This window comes from Rasamsonia byssochlamydoides, assembly GCF_041956645.1.
Source record: "Rasamsonia byssochlamydoides strain NRRL 3658 unplaced genomic scaffold VTN77scaffold_108, whole genome shotgun sequence".
In the NCBI taxonomy this organism is placed as follows: Eukaryota; Fungi; Ascomycota; class Eurotiomycetes; order Eurotiales; family Trichocomaceae; genus Rasamsonia; species Rasamsonia byssochlamydoides.
The window spans coordinates 49,585-70,164 of NW_027192491.1; the positions used below are offsets into that span (position 1 = coordinate 49,585).

Consider the following 20,580-nt stretch of genomic DNA (forward strand, 5'->3'; position numbering starts at 1 on the left):
AGACACCATGGCATCGTTTCTGGACAATGCGTACAGCCTGGTCCACCAGGACAACACGGCTGATCAGCCGTCGCTGCAAGATCTCAAGTTGCAGCTGGAAAAGGGCACCGACGAGACCAAATTGGAGACCATGAAGAGGATCATCACAATCATGCTCAACGGGGATCCGATGCCTCAGCTACTCATGCACATTATTCGCTTTGTTATGCCATCCAAGAGCAAACCTCTGAAAAAGCTTCTATATTTCTATTATGAGATCTGTCCCAAGCATGACGCCAATGGGAAATTGAAACAAGAGATGATCCTGGTCTGGTAAGGATTACTCCTACTAACTTCTTTGCCACTATTGAGTTTGCTAACGAAAGGACAGCAACGGAATTCGAAACGACCTGCAACATCCGAATGAATACGTGCGCGGCAATACCCTTCGATTCCTCTGCAAACTCCGGGAGCCAGAACTCCTCGAACCTCTTCTCTCATCTGTCCGGTCTTGCCTCGAGCATCGTCACGCCTACGTACGAAAGAACGCAGTTTGGGCAGTCGCTTCGATATATCAGAACTCTGAATCCCTGATCCCAGATGCGCCGGAGCTCCTCCAGACGTTCCTCTCGTCGGAGAGCGACCACACCTGCAAGCGCAATGCGTTCGCGGCACTCATGTCCATCAGCCACCAGAAAGCCTTGGAGTATCTGAGCTCCACGTTTGACAGCATACCGAATGCAGACGAGCTGATTCAGTTGGTGGAGCTTGAGTTTATTAGGAAAGATGCGGTGCAGAATGCTCAGAACAAGGTGGGTCCTGTGGAAGGGATATATATTGCATAGCTACATTAGTTGCTGAGAACTTGGTAGGCGAGGTACCTGCGGTTGATCTTTGATCTTCTCGATGCATCGGCTAGCACTGTCGTCTACGAAGCTGCCACATCTCTTACTGCTCTCACCAGCAACCCCGTCGCAGTGAAGGCGGCCGCCGCAAAACTGATCGAACTCAGCATCAAGGAGGCCGATAACAATGTGAAGCTTATTGTATTGGATAGGGTTGACCAACTGAGGAAAAGGAATGAGGGCGTCTTGGATGACCTGACGATGGAGATTTTGCGTGTTCTGTCAAGCCCGGATATCGATGTTCGACGAAAGGCGCTAGGAATCGCTCTGGAGATGGTCTCTAGTAAGAATGTTGAGGAAATCGTAATGCTGCTGAAGAAGGAGCTTGCCAAGACCGTGGATGAACAGTATGAAAAGGTAAGTATTGATCTGGATATTCCGTATGTGTTATATTCGCTAACTTGGTTACCTACAGACTGGCGAATACCGGCAACTTCTCATTCAATCCATCCATCACTGTGCCATCAAATTCTCGGAAATTGCTGCTAGTGTGGTCGACCTGCTAATGGATTTCATCGCCGACTTCAACAACAACTCAGCTGTTGATGTGATCTCCTTTGTGAAGGAAGTGGTGGAGAAATTCCCCAAGCTACGGCCATCCATTATTGAACGCCTAGTTTCCACACTCAGCGAAGTACGAGCCGGCAAGGTCTACCGCGGTGTGCTTTGGGTCGTGGGCGAGTATTCTTTGGAAGAAAATGACATTCGCGAAGCCTGGAAACGAATTCGAGCCAGCCTTGGAGAGATTCCGATCTTGGCTTCGGAACAGCGACTGCTGGATGAAGTTCCCGACGAGAATGCAGCCCCCACGGAGCAGGTGAACGGCCATGCTAAGCCGGCCGCTCCAACTGGATCGAGAAAGGTCCTCGCGGACGGAACGTATGCCACTGAGAGTGCTCTGACAAGTCAGTCCGCCGCTGCCGCGAAGCTCGAGGCAGTAAAGGCCGCTCAGAAGCCACCGTTGCGACAGCTTATCCTGGATGGTGATTACTATCTAGCAACAGTGCTTTCATCAACCTTGACCAAGCTCGTTATGCGCCACTCCGAAGTTTCTCAAGATACAGCTCGCACGAATGCCCTTCGCGCGGAAGCAATGCTCATTATGATCTCTATTATCCGTGTTGGCCAGTCGCAGTTCGTCAAAGCTCCCATTGACGAGGACTCTGTAGACCGGATCATGACGTGCGTGCGTTCGCTGGCCGAATTTACTGAGAAGAAAGAACTGGAAACGACCTTCTTGGAGGATACACGGAAGGCGTTCCGAACGATTGTCCAGGCCGAGGAGAAGAAGCGGGCTGCCAAGGAGGCTGTCGAGAAAGCCAAGACTGCTGTGCAGATTGATGATGCTATTCCCATTCGACAGCTGGCCAAGAAGAACGCCCTGGAAGGCGCCGACGAGATTGAGCTAGATCTGATCAAGGCGACGGGCGGTGATTCTGCGTATGAGGATCTGTCGTCGAAGCTCAGCAGGGTTGTCCAGCTGACAGGTTTCTCCGACCCTGTCTACGCCGAAGCCTATGTGAAGGTCCACCAATTCGACATTGTTCTGGATGTACTCCTGGTGAACCAGACGACGGAGACGTTGCAGAATCTCTCGGTCGAGTTTGCAACCTTGGGAGACCTTAAGGTTGTCGAACGACCAACAACGCATAATCTCGGACCACGCGACTTCTTGAATGTGCAAGCTACCATTAAGGTTTCCTCGACGGACACTGGTGTGATCTTTGGCAATGTAGTCTATGACGGACCAAGTTCCACGGAGACCCATGTGGTCATCCTGAATGACGTGCACGCCGACATCATGGACTACATCCAACCCGCCCACTGCACCGAGACTCAGTTCCGGACCATGTGGACAGAGTTCGAATGGGAAAACAAGGTCAACATCAATTCGAAGGCCAAGAGTCTCCGGGAATTCCTCAAGCAGCTCATGGAGAGCACCAACATGACCTGCCTGACTCCTGAGGCGTCTCTTCAGGGTGATTGCCAGTTCTTGAGCGCCAATCTCTATGCTCGTAGCGTGTTTGGTAAGTTTTACGCATTTGTATCTACTCCAAAAAGACGGTTTGCTAACTCTTCGTCACTCCAGGTGAGGACGCGCTGGCCAACCTGAGCATTGAAAAGCAGGGTGAAGATGGACCCATCACAGGATTCGTGCGGATAAGAAGCCGCTCGCAAGGTCTAGCCCTGGCCTTGGGCTCTCTTAAGGGGCTCAAGGCGACTGCTGCATAAAGAATGTTGATAATGTCGGACATCTGCTTCTTTCCTTGGCCCTCTTGGCTGTAGCGATTCTCTCTTCTACCGTGATTCCATGTGTTACGTTCTGACTGGCTGAGAACGGGTTCTCTTTTTTTTCTTTGAATGGGAATGTTGTATGTTTAATAGTACTGCGACCTGGCTATATTCTGGACCAGGCCAACTATACTTTCTAGATATGCCATCTGATATAAGCTTGATGTTCGTCTTTGGTCCAACGAGCACCGAAGTAATCCGACAAGGTCAATGGCCTTGAACGTAGTCACAGTGCACATACCCGGGAAGCTGAATGGGTGGAGAATATCGAATCGTTCACGTGGTCGAAAATCTTCCGCAACGATGGAAATCGCGTTGAAAGAGATGGGATGATTGGCTCATCTCCTCGGAGGGAGCCTCAGTGGATCCGTAGGGTTGACGTTCGTCCCTTCCGGTTCGGGTGTCGGAAGCTCCTTGCAGCCAGGTTTTTCTTCCCACCCGTGCCTGCGTTGTTACCAAGGTTATTATGCACCATTACATTGTACGCGCGTTTTTGGCAAGAGCCGTCTCCGGCTTGGCAATGATCCAAGGGCATCGCTCCTAGCCTCCTGATTAGCTTTGACGAACTAGAGAGGCCCGCCTCTATCCGGGGTTACCGAAATGGCAGCTTCATGTGCTCGTATACCTATCGGTCACCAAGTAACTATTAATTAATCGCCGCCGCCTATGAACTGAAGTCATTACGTTCCTTTTGGCTCACTTGCGGCCTTACATTCCTTCGTTTTCCCACTCCAGGATGTTTTGTGTTTACTCTTCTTCCACAGCAGCATGTCTTCCGAGATCCTGACTGATACTCCGCATCAGTCCGCCTCGCCCCTCATCGGTCAAGCTCAGGAGCCGTCAATGTTGGATTCCAATTCGACCCTCACGGTGGGAGAGGATGTTTCTCTAACACTAGGGGCTGAGTCTCTCCTTATTGCGGGTATGCCTGCTTATCAGTCTCTCCCTTGTTGAATCTAGTCAAGAGATAATGGCCATTTACCAATATTATTATCTATTGCAGATGAAAGTTTTGTACACAAGGCACGCTGCTGTGGTCTTATACCAAAGAGTAATGCCCCCGGCCCTGTCAACCCTCTTTTCATGTGTACGATCGTGTGTGGAGGTCTGGTCGAACTGCGTCTGCTTACTGATGATCAGAATCCAAAGCATCTCGTGAAATTCCTTTCTACAACATCATCTCTGCGGACCTCTCCGAGACAAATATCTCTATCAAGTATGCGCGGCCGATTTCGAAACATGATGTCTCGGTGGGAACCCTGGAATATGCGGTCGATAATGAGCTGAGGTCGAAAGCGGAGACCTGGATAGAACGGCTGCTCGACCGGGCATATGGCGATGCGCAGCGGAATAAAACGCTCAAGGTGCTGATCAATCCGTTTGGCGGGAAAGGTCACGCCGTTGAGTCGTATTATCACTATGCCGAACCGATTTTCGCAGCTGCAGGTTGCACGCTCGACGTGGAAACGACACAGTACTGTGGTCATGCCGCCGATATTGCGGAGCAGATCGATACCGATGCTTATGATGCAGTTGTTTGCTGTTCTGGTGATGGTTTGCCATACGAGGTCTTCAACGGTTTAGCAAGAAAGCCCAATGCTGCAGAGGCACTCTCGAAGATAGCAGTAGCGCTTCTCCCCGGCGGTTCTGGAAATGCCATGGCTTGGAACCTGACCGGGACGGGCAGCGTGAGCTTGGCGGCTCTTGCGATTGTCAAGGGCATACGAACCCCACTAGACCTTGTTTCTATCACCCAGGGCGACACGCGGAAGCTTTCTTTTCTCTCTCAGTCCTATGGAATAATTGCGGAGTCGGATTTAGGAACCGAGCATCTCCGGTGGATGGGGTCTGCTCGCTTCACATACGGCTTTATTGTACGTCTGCTGGGTAAAACTACCTACCCGTGCGATTTGGCATTTAAAGTCGAGATGAGCGACAAGCAGGAGATCAAGAATCACTACCTCGCGCACAAGAATAAGAAACCTCGGGTGCGCGACGATGACGATCGGCCTAGTGGTCTACCGCCGCTTAAATACGGTACCGTCAAGGATGACGTACCGAAAGACTGGGAGATAGTATCTTCTGACACAATAGGAACCTTCTACGCGGGGAACATGGCTATCATGAGTGCGGGCACGAATTTTTTCCCAGCGTCGCTTCCAAGTGATGGATTAATGGATGTGGTTACGATTGACGGAACGCTAAGTCTTATGAAGGTTTCGTCCATAATGAAGGCGGTTGAGAAAGGCACTTTATTCGACATGCCGGAGGTTACGATCCGTAAGGTCTCAGCATACCGTCTCACGCCGAGACAAGACGACGGTTATATCAGTGTTGACGGGGAGAGCGTCCCGTTTGAACCTTTCCAGGTGGAGGTTCACCAGGGATTAGGTACCGTACTGTCCAAGTCGGGGCATTTATACGAGACCAGTGGACCGGTATAGTCGAGTCGTCACGTCGTCACTCCCTTATATATTCTTTGTATTATGATACCCTGAAGGCCTAGGGAAGTTCCTCCAGGACCGACCTACCCACCTAGGAATACTACCTAGGAATACTCCTACCTAGGAATATAGTCATCGTATTCGTCCTGACGTTCCTTTTCTCTGTGTCCTCTTTTTTCAACGCGTATGAACAGGATATGAATGCATGAGTACTCTGTACGTATGAACGTGCAATGCAATAGAATAGAATGCAACAAAATACCACCGACAAACTCCACAGAAATAAAGTATAAAGAAGACACTAACAGATGGTGTTGATGATTGATTAATCACCAAACCCACCCCACTCCTCATCATCCTCATCCTCATCATCTTCGTCATCATCAACCGGTTTCGTCCTGAACCCCCACTGAACCAATCGCTCATCATCAAGGACCTCGCCTGCCCTGATCCGAACGGTCTTGGTGGGACTCTCCTTCTTTAGTTTCTCGAACGGGCGAAAGAGAAGATCGATGGGGATGTTGTAGCGATCTTTCAGAGGTTTTGACGTGCTTTCTTCCCCTTCTCCTTCATCTTTTCCGTCCCGTCCCGTCTGAGCATTCCCCTCATCAGGATCAATGACCTTCGCCAACTCATCGATCCAGATGTCGATGAGGTGATAGCGGAGACCGTCCGGGCCGTGGGGCATTTCTATCGTTTCGTCGTCGTCGGGGGTATTATTCGTCTTTTTCTTCTTGCGGTTGTCGGTGGGGTCGAAGTTGATTGGGCAGAGGGGGCCTTCTTCTAGAAGGGAGATGTAGGCTTCGAGGTCGGGCCATTCTGTTGATTCTGCTTCTTCTTCCTCCTTCGCGTCTTGCTGCTGCTGCTGCTGCTGCTCTTTCTTCCTCTTCTTCGAATCATGATTCCCTTCTCCCGAAGAAGTATTTGCTCCTCGCTTCCTCTTCCTGTTCCCTTCCTGTCCTTGCTCTTCTCCATCCTCCTGCTCCTCCTCCTTCCCGCCAACATTCTCCTTCTTCTTGATCTTCTTCTTAAGAAAAATCTCAAACGCAACCCCCACATAGCACCGGATCAGAAACAGGTACTTGTCCAGCCGCAACCGGTCCAGCGCATGGAACTCCCGACCAATGGTGATCCAGAACGCGCGCAGAAACCGCAGACGTGTCTCTTCGGGAAGACTCGGGACGAGCGAGTAGGAGAGCGCGCGCGCGAGGGCTTGTTGGGTGAGGGGGCGGTCGGAGTGGTAGAAGCCTGGAAAAAAATCACCCGTCAGTGAGTTCTTTTCTTTAGGAGAAGGGGGTCTTAGACGTACAGAAAAAAAGCCCCTTCCAAATCTTCAGCAGTTCTAGCAGCGACAGATCACGTCTGGCACGGAGGAAAAGCGTCAACGACTCGAGCGCTTTGTCTCGAGTTTTGCGTTCTGCAAGAGACAAACAAGAGTCGTGTAAGCCAGCAATCACCAAGAAGATATAATAATATGATACAATTGAGCTGTATGTAGACTGGACTGGACTCACCACTCGACGCCAATTCCTTCACGAACGGCGTCTTCTGGATCTGCGACGACGAGTCGTTTGCTGTCGCCATGGTGGGCGGGCGAGTTTCTCTTGCTTCTTCTTCTTCTTCTCTCTTCTTTATGTGTTGTCGTTTGATCCTGGATTTTCAAAGGAAAAAAAAAGAATTAAGACAGAGATGTGCGGCTGTGTTCTAATAAATAAATGTTGTTAACAACTGACTGTTAACAAAAAAAAAAAGATATCTAAATCTTCCCCAAAAGCAAAGCTCCATACGGAACTTTTTTTTTGGCTTGCTTTTTTCCCGCATCTTGATCCCGCCAGGACAGCTCTGCACCGCAACGGATCCTAAACTACTTCTGGGGCTGTTTGCGTTGTTTGTCTTAACGTCTTGTATCAACGATACGTGTGCGAGATTAACTATTATTTGCCCTAGGCATTTACTGCATTTACGGTTCGAGGGCAAGGGTAAGGAAGAAAGGAAGAAAAAAATTACGTAGAAGTCACATTCCGCTTCAAAGTATCGATAGATCGATCGAATGTGATGTGATTCGATTATATCACCATCAAACGTCGATTGAGTAATGAGTTCCTCAAGAGAAAGAGAACAAAGATCCCTTCGAGGAGACTGGAGAATATTATTATTAATTATAATATTTCCTGTCAATGAATATCAAATAATATCAAATCACATCATAGCATATCACATCATGCCGGTCGTGCCGATGTTGAGATTATGTATGTACGGAGTACAGCTGAGAATATTAAAAACAAAAACAATAGATAGACGAAGAAGTAGCTAGTCAGGCATCCATCGGTCAGTCAGTGGTCATGCTGCTCACGCATGCATCACTGCAGGCAGGCAGACAGACAGATCAACATTCTGACAGAATACCTACCTACTTACTACCTGGCTGGCTGGAGTGACAACGACCAACCAACCAAATCAGGACACGAAACAAACGCCGACAGTCGATGCGCTGCATCAGAAGAAAGGAGAGCGGCTGAACGGAGGAGAGAAGAGATGCAGATGAAATACGCTCGACAAGGATAAAACGCTGAAATACAACAAGAACAAGAACAAGAACAAGAGGGGTATTGTGCGAGATGACGAATAAATGATAAAACAAAATGCAGTAAAACAGGAAAGCCCGCATGTCCCATGCTCACATTGAGCCAGCATGGCCATAGGAGCATATTGCTCATGACTTCGTTAAGTCATGACTTCGTTAAGTCTTGCTTCTAAGTTGCCAGGGTAAACTTCCTGAAACAACGGTAAGCATGCTCCAGACGTAGAGGCTCATAGATGCATGTCGTCGATGTCGTCACTCATCAAGATGGAATATTCAACGTCTCGGCCTGAGGCGACTGTCATGATGAAGACGGGTGCGGGACCACTAGCGCATTGACGACATGTCCCTGTTTCCATCCTTGGTTCAGTAGAGGCTCATTCTCCCTGAGCATCCGACCAAGATAGGCGATTCGGACCCGTTGTTTATCGGATATCTGCCGTAAGAGTCAGCAAGATTCACCAACATCGAGAGAAACGGATCGATCCTACCCCAGCTTCACTTTGGACTTTGCGAGCCAACAGTCCAACGCTCTGCGTCTTTCCGATGGTGACTATCACATCAGGCCCTCCTCGATCACTCAACCGGGCTCGGACCTTGATCACATCGCGTTCACTCATCTTTCCTTTCTCTTCTCGCCGTCGCTCCACGTCCTCTGGGATGAGTTCCTCCTCGGACTCTTCAGCCATGGTCAATTTCCGATCGGACATACCGTCCCCATCAAAACCTGTGGTCTTCGTCACTCCGTGATCCCCGACTGTGGTGCTGTCGGGGACTAGATTCTCCGGGTCACTGACAATGCACTGCGGTAATCGGTACAAGGCCCCAGTCTCATCATAGCAGCCCTCGCAGAGATCCCCCGTCGGCACGGTCACCCCGGCAGCGTCAATGATACCCTGCGCAGTCTCAATGTCACCTTCGCGCAGTAAGGAGGTAGCTGCGCGCAAAGCTGCCCACACCTCCGGCCGGCCCGTAACTCTGGTATCGAAGAACTCTTCCCGCTCCCGGGCGAGTTGCGACGGGGTCCACGTGCGACGCTTGCTGCGCCAGACATGAGGACGGATGGGCTGATTATAATGCTCGCTCAACGGGAGGGTTGCTTGCTGCTGGAATCGTACCCGGCTCGAACGAGATCGATGGGCGACCCCCTCATTAGGAGCGGTGGACGAAGGATGATGTCGGGAGGTGGGTTCGGAATTGATGACACGAGGAGAGGAATCGGCATGGCGCTCTTGCGTCACGCCGGCCGCATAGGAAGAGCCATCATGGTCACGCGAGAATAAAGAGAAACAGCAGCCCTGTTGGAAGAAAAGGGTCAGCCAAATACAATAGCCATGCTCTCTAGGCGGATTGACAATCGAGAGAGACCGCAAGTGGGGGACAAGCGTGGTCGCGGTGGTGGCTGAAAATTCGCTCTGACTGCTGGCTTACCATCTTGCATGATGTAGACTAAAAGAAGAGAGAAAGAGGGGAACAATCTTGTAGCTCCAGATGTCGCAGACAATGCAAGACGTCTACGGCAAAGGTGAAGTGTCCTCGGTTCGGGTATTGGGTCAGGCCTGGTGCTTCTATATTTGACCAAAGCGCTAACCTAACGGAATAGGATTATTAGCACAGCAGTCCGTGGTGGCGTTCGACTTTCGACAGATTTGAAGACAGCGAGCGATAATAATGAACGATCAGCAGCTGGAGCGTGACCACTCGTCCCGTCACGTCTTCTTCCTATTATTGACCCGAAGGATGTTCGGAGACATGAAGAAAATCCAGCGTCATCGTCCTCATCATCAACCACAACAATCAATCAACAGGAGTGTCGGCGGCTGGAGAAGACGTTGAGGTGCGGGGAGGAGAGAGGAGACGGCGTCAATGCGACAAAGACGAAGGGATCCGAGGATCTCGAGCTAAAAGGCGGGCGTTCCTTGCTGCCAGGAGAAGAGGAGACCCTTGTCGGCGCAGGTTGGATTGGAAATGACTAGCGAATGCCTACCTAAGGTAACGAATGGCGGCTGCATTGTCCGACCAAAGCTTACTCACTCACGTCACGGAGACCCTGATGTCAAACAACATCAGCAAAGCTTAACCGGCGGCCAGGAAGTTCCTATCTTTCCGGCCATGACAAGCAGACAGCTTCGAGGTGGATAAGTTGACTGGCCAAGAGTCAAACGTATGATCTCGGCATTGTCCAAGGATCTTGCAAACAGGGAGCCTCTGAACGCGTGGCGCAAGCACCCCACCTGGCAGCCGCGAGGTGTCCCGGCAGGAGGCTATAACAAATAGCCCATAACACCACTATGCATCATGAAAGTGTTTTTAAAAGCAATTAGGAATCAAGTGGCATCATAAATTAGTAGACAGGACCATCGCATCCCCAGGTGCAAAAGGGAGGCCAGCCAGACTGATGTACAAGATGCAAGGCTCCCTTCCATCCTCTGCTGGGGCTGTGCGATAAGATTACGATCACAACTGGCTGATCCACTCGGGTTTCACTGCATTGCCGCTCGCACTACTACTAGGTAATACTGTCTGTCTTCTAAACTGAACCATGTCTCGTGACACTGCGGCAGAGAGTCCTTGGAATTTTAATGTCGACGATACCTAGTCACTAGTAATGTGCAATTATTGGAATAGGCTAACTGTCCTCGACTTGTTCTTTTATGCAGTCCGAATCCTGTCACGTGTACGGAGTAGACTGAAAGAATTATATATTGCGCATGTAGTTAGCCGGATCACCATAGCCCCAATGTCTACAATGGCTGGATCAAAAATCTCCCAACATTACCAGGTGATTAGGCCTGAGTGAAACCCTGCCGCCAACAATAAGGGTTTTCGGAGGATCCCTAGCACTCTATCAGAAGCAGAGGGTGGGCTCTTCCAATTTCACTCACACCTGTAGCTCCCTTTGCTTATGAGACGAATACGACAGCTACGGTCACGAAGAGTTCAACGGTAGAGAATGTCCACTGCTACAGCATATCCGTATCCCTCTTGTAGAATCGAATTATATATCTTGCTAGTAAGGTCAATATGTACACAGTGAGAAACGTAGGCGACTGAGTATATATATGTACAGCCCTACTCTTCTTCCTCGTCACTCCCAAAGATCGCCTTAAAAACAGCCTCCCCAGGCCGTTCTCCTTCCAGAGCTTCATTCCGCTCCGGCTCGATGACGATCTTCTCTCGCGTCTCTACGAGTGTGGGTTTCTCCGCGTCTGTGGCCGCAGGCATCGCTCGACTGCCCAAACCGGATTCCCGGGCGAGTTGGTTCATCACGTCTTGAGACACGAGATCCAATCTGGAGCCGCCACCTGCTTGGTGTGCTGCAGTTGGAAAGCGGGATCGGTCATGACCCCCTTCTGCCCCCGGAAACTCGCCTGGATCGAGCTGGACATGGGATGGAGGCTTCACGTTAAACCGCTTACAGAGCAAGCGAGAAGGATAGAATGAAAGCGTGCTACGCGTCATTGGCCCAAACATGCCAATTTTAGCCGCCTCTTCCGCTGGATCTTCCGGTTTGGTTCGTGGTCGGGTCAGCAGGGTGTCACTAGACGTGGAGGAATCAGGCATATCCGACGCCTTTGTGGGCGCGGAGCTGGCAGACGTGAACCTCGACGCCATGATACCCGAAATCGGTTTGAACACCTCGGCAGCCCTGGCAAACTCCTGCATCTCCGTGACCCATTCTTCGGTCGTCGATCCAGGTAAGCGGTCCGGAAGCCCATCCCTCAAACCTGCTCGCACCTCCAGAAACGTCCGATAACGAGCTCTCTTGCTCTCGTCCTCCGAGTATGGCATCCAGCCACCCACCGCTCTGTTCAATGCTTGGATAGCAATGTCTTTATCCAGCCTAGGAACGAGGTCCCACAGATCTTTACGCTTCTGGGACTCCGACATCTCATATCCCTTAGGCGCCTTCTCGCCCCGGGCAGGTGGTAGATCTGTCCTGCCGGTCAACTTGACGATTCTTTCCCGAGCTTCAGGCGTCATCCAGTCGAATATCGATTTCCCAGGTAACTGGGCCTCCCCTAAAAGTTCGGCCCGGGCTTTAGGATCGAGGGTGGAAGCCTTGGCTGCGTCCGCAGTGGATACGTAATTGGAAACATCCCTCTCCGTGGAGGGACGTTTAGAAGATTTCCAATCTTTTGGAATCTCGGGCGGTTCATATTTCTTCTCAGAGATGGACAAACTTGATATGCCATCCGCCAGAACGAATCCATCCAAGGGCAAACGGCCATCGTGGCACTTTCGGAAGCCCCTTGCCAGGGAATTCTTCTTCGAGATGAAAACCGGCCTATGGGTCAGAAGTGGATTCGACGAGCCTATCGGTTTTCTCTCGTCTGCTGGTTTGGGCTTTTTCTTCTTCTTGTCTCCCCCAATGGTCCGGTTGTAAGAGATTTGTGGACCCATTGAGTACGGATCTTCTTCATCAGAGCCGGTATCATTCAGCACACCAACTCCAAACCCACCACGACGAACTTCTCTCTTGTTCTTGGGCTTCTTCCCCTCCAAACGCTGGCCAAAAAAGGGATCGGAAGCATCCTCCGAGTCAGAGTCCTTTCCTGGGCCGTTTTCTGACCGCAATCCGGAATCGAGTCGTGCCTCTCCTTCGAACCCGAGACCCTTGTGGTCCAGCTTTCGAACAAAAGCCACCATTGGGGGATTCTCGGGAGCAAAAAGATGGGTTCCGGAACTGTCATCGTCCTCAAGCGATCCATCATCGGCCAGTTTGGCCTTTCGACGCACTTTCGGGCCGATGCCTTGACCTTCCCTCCAACCCATCTTTTTCAGGAGCTTGACACCCATCGTTTCCCCTTCGATTTTCAGGAGGTCCATGAGGCCACCACGACCCGCCAGGTAAGACTGGGTCGATCCAAAGCCAGCAAAGTCATCTGCGGTCTGCAGCCTCCGTGATTCTTCCTGTTCCCGGAGATCCTCCTCGTCCATAAAATCCTCCGGGCGTTGCTGTTTCATGTCCTTTGCACGATTCTGGCGTGAGGAAACAAAGGTCGATGGCGTCCATCCTTCCTTTGACCCCACCGTGTTGAAATACCTAGATGAACCACATTTAGTCTTTCTGTTCCCAGCTCTCTGCGAAGCGTGAGCTCACCCGGCACTGAATCCACCGGTGAAAGCGCCATGCAGGCGCTTTCTTCCCCGTTCATCGGTGACTTCTTGCTTCCAGATCGGTACGTAAGAACCATCGTCGCGAACGTTCGAGTCCAGCGGAGGTAGAGGTGTCCCATAAAAAGCATATGGGGATTGCTGGGCCTGAAGATCGGCTTCGAAGGCCGCTCGAGACCTTTTGCTAGCCATGGCGATGCATGACCACGTATGGATGCACTATGTTCACACGTAGTTTCACGACTTCACCAAAGCGAGAGCGGCAAACCAAACGCTGGTAAGCAACCGAAACAGATAGCGCGTGACGTAAGTAATCTAGCAGGACAACTTTGAAGAATGCTCGATCTTAGGTATCTTGGCAAAAGGCATATAATCCTTGTAATAGTTGTTGGTGTTAGGTGTCTCTCAAGCTGCCTGATCAAGGCTGGTTCCTTTGCCCGTGTGAACTGGCAACGTGCGCGAGCCCCTCGTTCAATATTCGAGAGGAAGATCAGCCATCCTTGGCAGGTGATCTGGTCTGAAGGGAATTCTCATTAATGATCAAGAAAATAATCTGGTACGGGGTCACCTGTATGGTGGGTCTAGGAACTCGACGCTGACATGGTGAAGTCAGTAATGAGGGAGGATGACATGCACCGCCACAGGATTGGTTGCCACAGCTCATGTGGCTGGGCGGAGGCCTGGGGAAGGAGCGTCTCTTTGTCTGGACGGGAAGGCAGCAGGGCTCGACAACTGACTGCATCCTCGATCATATGAAGAATGCTCATCATGAATGATCATGAAAGGACAGTGACATCATGTCCTCCTTAGGTAGCTCTGCAGGTTCAGCACTATTCACAATGAAGCAAGTCATTCCCTGATCGGTTCAGGCGGTAATAGGATTCTTAATCACGGTACGGGCTAGTATTTATACAGCGGGCGCTGCCGCTGTCCAGTTGGACTTTGGGCCGTCCACGGTTGGCATCGAGGATGGGGCAGCCAGGCACTCAGGCACTGCCGTTGTTACTCCATACAGTACTCGTACAATCAATCATATAACGCAGAGCACTCCACACGGCCTGCTCTTTGTTCTGTATCTCGTTCTCAGAAGACTGGGGAATCCGCATTCAACCAGAGTTCTTTTCCCATCATTCTCATCCCATCCGGTTCTCCCAGGCCATCCGGAAGGATAAGAATTTCCGCTTTGGATCGTCGGGCGTTGCCGCATCCATCTCAGCGGATTCTGACTGGGTTAGCGACTGACTCCTCCGTACTACCAGCCCAGCCATCTCGTTTCCCTCTGGTCCCCCAACTAATTGTCGTCCTCCAGCTCCTCCCCTCGTCCACGTCAACTCTCATCGAGTCCTCTCCGTTCGCCTCGTCAGCCTTGTTCAACGGAGAGGATCCAATACATGGAGGACGCCCCTGCGATTGCCTAGTACCGGAATCCACTCCGTACTATCGACTCCCACCGCACCGCCGCTGCGCTGCGCCGGTCGGCTCTTACTCAACACGACCCCCCTCCCCTCCTCCCCCCTTCAACGCTCCCGACGTGCAGTAGTCCAAGCCTCTAGGCTGGAATACTCAAGAACTCGGTGGTGGATTCCCCAGAGCCGTGCCACTCTTTCATCCCAATGTCCACGGCTGCGTCATCCTCATCAGCGGCTCCGACGGTTGTTCGCAGCCATTCCACTTCCTCACGCTCTCAAGCGCATCGCCCCCCATCATCAGATATCCCCCACAGGACTCGAAGCACGACCACTAGACCGCCTTCATCGTCCCACCACCACTCGTCGTCTCGATCTCGGTCCTATGACCGTCGTCCCCCCTCGAACCACGCTGCGTTCGCCAACGTAGCTCGCCGGGACTTTGAGCCCTCCAACCCTGCCTGGACTCCATCCTCTCGCCGGGAAAGCTCCAGAGACCGCTCTCAAGAGCGGCCCCCGTACCGGAGCGACTCTGTTCGATCCCAAAATCGTCGGTCCTCATCCAGACATCAGCGGGATAGCTTCGACATGGCGACAGCGACGACCGCTCCTGGCGCCACCGACGCCGCTGGAGCGCCAGCACAACCAGTCCCCGGGTCGCAACCTCAGCCGAGGCGTCGAACCATGATCACGACTCCGACGGGTCAATGGGCTCTTGGGAAGACCATTGGAGCTGGTAGCATGGGGAAGGTCAAGATTGCAAAGAATCTGGAAACGGGGGAACAGGTAGGATTTCTCAGAGTCAATTAATCTTCTGTCACTCCTTCTTTATGTGTTTCAAACTCATTTATTTTCCCAGGTTGCTGTGAAAATTGTTCCGAGACAATCGATCGAGGAACATCGCAGTGGACGAGATGCCGAGCGAGCAGATCGCTCCAAGGAAATCCGAACTGCGAGAGAAGCCGCCATCGTCTCCCTTCTCGATCATCCGTATGTCTGTACCTTGCGGGACGTCGTTCGCACGAGCTATCACTGGTACATGCTGTTTGAATACGTCAACGGTGGCCAGATGTTGGACTACATCATTTCTCACGGCAAACTCAAGGAGAAGCAAGCCAGGAAATTTGCTCGTCAAATCGCTAGTGCCTTGGATTACTGTCACCGGAACAGCATTGTGCATCGCGACCTCAAAATCGAGAATATCTTGATCAGCAAAACCGGCGACATCAAGATCATCGACTTTGGACTCAGCAATCTTTTTTCACCCAGAAATCACTTGCGAACATTTTGCGGCAGTCTGTATTTTGCTGCCCCTGAGTTGTTGCAGGCAAGACAATATACCGGCCCCGAAGTCGACGTCTGGAGCTTTGGGATCGTCCTCTATGTCCTCGTCTGCGGCAAAGTGCCCTTCGATGACCAGAGCATGCCACAGCTCCATGCGAAGATCAAGAAGGGCGTAGTCGAATATCCTCAGGGGCTCACAGCAGGTTGGTCGCCATTCCTATTCAGTCTTTCTTGGTGCTATTACTGACTGACTGACTGCGCAGAATGCCGGCATATTATCTCACGCATGCTCGTCACAGACCCTAAGCAGCGAGCAAGTCTCACAGAGATCATGAATCACCCGTGGATGAACAAGGGATTCAATGGTCCCCCCGAAAACTACTTGCCTGCACGAGAACCTCTCCAGCTCCCCTTGGATCCGGAAGTTGTGGAAAGGATGACCGGGTTTGATTTCGGCCCCCCGGAATATATCACGGCGCAACTCACAAAAATTCTGGAATCGGAGGAGTACCAACAGGCCGTCAAGATGTATTCCCGGGAACAATCGACTACCAACGCAGGAGGCGAAAAGAAGAGAGGTGTATTCGACTTCTACCGACGCCGGAACTCCTCGAGCAGAGATACTCTCTCAAACCCCTCTGTTGAGGCTGTGCAATTGGGGAACGATCCTCTCAATGCCTACAACCCCTTGGTGTCTGTTTACTTCCTTGTCAAGGAGAAATTGGACCGGGAAAGAGCAGCGAAGAACTCTGGGGCCCTCGGCATCCATACACCGGGTGACGCGGTTCCCAGGATGCCTGATCTGCCGGCTCCCGAAGAAGCGCACACGAATCAATACGAATTGCCCGGGGAGAAAGATACTGGTGGAAGGACTCGTCCGCGTGCGAGAACACACGGTGATGACGAGATCGGTGAGGGAATCAAGAAACTTCATCTCGGTCCCTCTGCCGCACCTGCATCTCCTGCCATTGTGACCCCACAACCCGAAACGCCGGTGAAGAAAGAGAGCACTGCTGCCGGTCTATTGAGGCGCTTCAGCACGAGAAGAATAAAAGACAGAGGTCGTGACACTGACAAGGAGAAGGCCATTCCCACTCCTACGCCAGCTTTGAATGTGCAACCACCAGCCGACCTGGCGTCACCACCTCATCGGGGCTTCAGCATGAGACGAACGCGACGCGCAGAGCCGTCCCCTACTACGATGCACCCTTCGGGAAGTCAGCCCCAGCACCAAGATCTCTTGCGAGCACCAGGGTCGACAGAGCCGGCCTCCCAATCTAGCAAGTTCTTGGAGCGATCAGCGAGTGTGAATTCGGCGGACTACCGTTCCCGACGATTGGCACGAAGAGGCGGTTCCGATGCGGTGGCCGGGCCTTCTGGGAACGAACCCCCTCTCACCAGTGGTTCCGACCATTCCAGCCTCAATGGACAGAAGGCCCAGTCAAGTGGCCCTACAGCGACGCAGGACTCCAAACTCCCGTCTCGTAGTCACACGACGAGGACCAAGTCTCTGGGTCATGCGCGGCGCGAAAGCATTCAGGCTAGAAGGGCTCGGCGTGAAGAGGCAAAAGAGGCGCCTGTCCCGGAGGCAGCAGATGATGGCGATCTTTCTGGCGCGGGAACTGCCTTGGAGAGTGCGAACACTGGTGAAGACTTTGCCAAACCAGTCTATCTGAAGGGGCTGTTCAGCGTCTCTACGACCAGCAGCAAGCCTCTCGCCTTCATCCGTGCCGATATCATCCGAGTTCTCAAGCAGCTTGGCGTTGAATTTACGGAGATCAAAGGGGGGTTCAGTTGTCGCCACGCTCCGAGCATTGATCTCGACAAGGTGGTCGACACGGGTCCACCGAGCCCTGACCGACAGGGGCAGGTCTCCGGTCACCGACGCCGGATCAGTTTTGGAGGATTACGCAGTTTAGAACGGGAAGAATCGAAGGACGAAGCCAGAGCGGCGCATTCGTCGAGATTCGCACGGAGGTCCCAGGCACCACCGGACCGAAGCTTTATCACCAACTCGGAGGGATCGGAAGAGTATGTATCGCCTCGCGACAACAACGTCGTGGTTGGTGAGCGAGTGGTTGGAGAGACTACCACCAGAGTGCAGAGTGACACGGGTGAGAACCTGGTCCTCCGGTTCGAGATTTTCATTGTCAAAGTGCCTCTGTTCTCACTGCACGGTATCCAGTTCAAGAAAGTGTCCGGCGGCATGTGGCAGTATCGAGAGATGGCCAAGCGGATCCTGGACGCATTAAAACTCTGATTGCATAATTGTCTTCGATGGGGTATTTCTCTGCATTCTCTGCATCCCCGTAATGATGTTTTTCCTTGCTGTTCCTAACCTTGGCCCCTTTCGGTTTTGCATCTTGTCAGTGTCAAAATGTCATAAATTGCTGGCCTCTTATTTCCTGCTGTACATTATAATTAACAGAGCTGCTATTTGGGAAGTTGGTTTTTATTCATTGTGTTTTCATCAGCCCCCGCGTTGTAATGTTTTTTTTTCTATCATGGCATCTCAAATCCCGCCTGGAACAGTGGAACTTTCCGGTTTCCCCCAAATCATGATGATGGTTGCTCGGTGCAGAAATTGTCTTGTTTGGAGTGATGATCATCGTGGAGCACACAGCACAGCACCTATTTCATTTTCGACTGAGCTTTACGCATTTACCCATGCTTTCCCTGTCCTGTGCAGAGGCCATTTTAGTCACTTGGTAAAGAAACACGCAAGTACAGTTGATAATTAATAAATATTGTAATATCGGGTTCTTGGTGCAGTCGTGATGGTAGACAAGAAATGTAGCAAGAAATATGGCAGGGTAAATGGTATATAGGAAGCTGTTGTAACTTGCTAGGTGATAGCTTCTTTGATTCGACGTATCCTAACCCTCTGTATGTGTACGGATGTATCATGATAATTGGCGAATTAAGTAGTTGTTAATGTACAGTACAAGGGGAGATATGGGAGTCACTCTAATGCCCTTCTCTTTAGAAAAGGAATCGCCCTTGAGAGTAGTACAGTGCACTAGCGATACTCCTACAGTCCTGCCCTCTTATCACTCCTCTGTGTGCTTTGATTGGGGGATATTCCTGATGATTGGCTAGGCATAACAATAGGGTTCTACTCTACCTACCTAGTTCCTTATCAATTTATCCCCGTACTATCGTTATAGATATAGCTTTAACTAGGTGTTATTGACATTTAAGGCCTTAAGCTTTATATAAAATAGGCAAGAAGATATTATATATGCCTCCTATAACCATCTTGCTCTAGACTCTAGTAAACGTTACCGTTATGATGAGACGAACTAGTAATAATAAGTATTAGTAGATAGTAGTTTTCAATCTTCAACCAGCTTGTGATTGATAGGCTTAGCTTTGTTGTTAATTCCGGTAGGACGGGGAAGTAGAATAGTAAAGACTCAAGGACATTCATTGTTAATAACCATCGACTTATTGCTTGCCTCATAACAATAGGGCTTGAGCATTAGGCAAGCAATAATTATTATCATACTCAAATCAGCCACAGGGAGATTGTCTTCCCTTTCGTTTCGTTAAAAACGGCAACCAGGTTGAGACTTGAGGGGGAGAAGTCAATTCGGTCGTAAGGAGCTCTGAGCTCATCTTCAAGAGGCTTCATCCATCAAGGAAGGACTACTAGATCCCTGTAGGCTGCTGGTGCCACGTTGAGGTGCGAGCTCATCGCTGGTAAAATTCCTCTGTCTGAAAAGGCCCTATGAAGTTCCCTATAAAGCCTATAGCAATGCCCCGCGAATCCTATAACAAACCGCTCCATGAAGCCCCCGTGAGGAGTCAGGACCCTGTGAAGCCCCCGCGAAGCCTATTGTAAAGCCTACCCCCCCCCCCCAGAATACTCTGTACATAAAGCCCTATAAAGTTCCTTATAAAGCTCCCTATAAATAAAGCCTGTCATAAAGCCCCTATACTACAGTACTAACGCAAAAAACGCCACCACTAAATTTTTGGTGATAAAATTATCGACTTCCAGACTTTACAGTCTTTACCTCTTTAATAACCCAATAATTGTGACGGCTCAGTCAAAAACGAAATAAATGCATATTTGGTAGCTTAATTTACAAGAATTCGAAGCTGAGGAAGGAAGAAGAAGAAAATTGAAATCAGGACTGTGGGCGAGGGATGTGATATATCGAAGCAAGAGCAACCCGGCCATTTCCTAATTCAGAAGTATCATGTGATCAAGAGTTACCTGACCAGACTTCTGAGCTGCACTATTACATTACCCCCCCATTAGGAGCACCTGCCTATAGGTGCTTGATTAAGGAAAATTATTATCATCCTAGTCTTCTGCATCCTCATCATTCTTATAGTAATAGAGCCAGTAGTCCAGGTACTATAGTGGTCCTGGATAATTTGGGTATTTAGTATAGAAATTACAGAGGTAATAGGGCATATTTTTTTGAAATTCTGAGCTAGTGTTACGCGCTGGGTCCAACCGTAGTCGCAGATACTCAGATTGGCGGTCAGGGAAGGATCAAGCGAACCGAACAGGTTCTTCACTGTGGTCGAACAGACCGTAGACCGAACAGGTCGATGCC

At 50.8% G+C, this 20,580-nt stretch overlaps 6 protein-coding genes across 6 annotated transcripts; 3 read left to right on the forward strand and 3 right to left on the reverse strand.

Annotated features, from left to right (window-relative positions):
* Positions 1 to 7: 7 nt before the first annotated feature.
* On the forward strand, positions 8 to 3,116 carry VTN77DRAFT_740 (uncharacterized protein; the record flags this gene model as incomplete). Its single annotated transcript, XM_069423785.1, has 5 exons — positions 8 to 312; positions 371 to 791; positions 852 to 1,241; positions 1,300 to 2,911; positions 2,974 to 3,116. 5 exons carry the CDS (start codon positions 8 to 10, stop codon positions 3,114 to 3,116), a joined length of 2,871 nt encoding a protein of 956 aa, XP_069273275.1.
* A 903-nt stretch (positions 3,117 to 4,019) lies between these two features.
* Positions 4,020 to 5,620, forward strand: VTN77DRAFT_741 (uncharacterized protein; the record flags this gene model as incomplete). The annotated part of the gene is made up of 3 exons (XM_069423796.1): positions 4,020 to 4,098; positions 4,180 to 4,227; positions 4,317 to 5,620. The coding sequence occupies 3 exons, from the start codon at positions 4,020 to 4,022 to the stop codon at positions 5,618 to 5,620; spliced, it is 1,431 nt and encodes a 476-aa protein (XP_069273276.1).
* Positions 5,621 to 5,945: 325 nt separating this feature from the next.
* On the reverse strand, positions 5,946 to 7,204 carry VTN77DRAFT_742 (uncharacterized protein; the record flags this gene model as incomplete). Its single annotated transcript, XM_069423807.1, has 3 exons — positions 5,946 to 6,868; positions 6,930 to 7,037; positions 7,135 to 7,204. 3 exons carry the CDS (start codon positions 7,202 to 7,204, stop codon positions 5,946 to 5,948), a joined length of 1,101 nt encoding a protein of 366 aa, XP_069273277.1.
* Positions 7,205 to 8,502: 1,298 nt separating this feature from the next.
* On the reverse strand, positions 8,503 to 9,635 carry VTN77DRAFT_743 (uncharacterized protein; the record flags this gene model as incomplete). Its single annotated transcript, XM_069423818.1, has 3 exons — positions 8,503 to 8,637; positions 8,693 to 9,499; positions 9,633 to 9,635. 3 exons carry the CDS (start codon positions 9,633 to 9,635, stop codon positions 8,503 to 8,505), a joined length of 945 nt encoding a protein of 314 aa, XP_069273278.1.
* Positions 9,636 to 11,273: 1,638 nt separating this feature from the next.
* On the reverse strand, positions 11,274 to 13,511 carry VTN77DRAFT_744 (uncharacterized protein; the record flags this gene model as incomplete). Its single annotated transcript, XM_069423828.1, has 2 exons — positions 11,274 to 13,248; positions 13,306 to 13,511. 2 exons carry the CDS (start codon positions 13,509 to 13,511, stop codon positions 11,274 to 11,276), a joined length of 2,181 nt encoding a protein of 726 aa, XP_069273279.1.
* A 1,421-nt stretch (positions 13,512 to 14,932) lies between these two features.
* On the forward strand, positions 14,933 to 18,269 carry VTN77DRAFT_745 (uncharacterized protein; the record flags this gene model as incomplete). Its single annotated transcript, XM_069423839.1, has 3 exons — positions 14,933 to 15,511; positions 15,585 to 16,212; positions 16,273 to 18,269. 3 exons carry the CDS (start codon positions 14,933 to 14,935, stop codon positions 18,267 to 18,269), a joined length of 3,204 nt encoding a protein of 1,067 aa, XP_069273280.1.
* Positions 18,270 to 20,580: the final 2,311 nt, after the last annotated feature.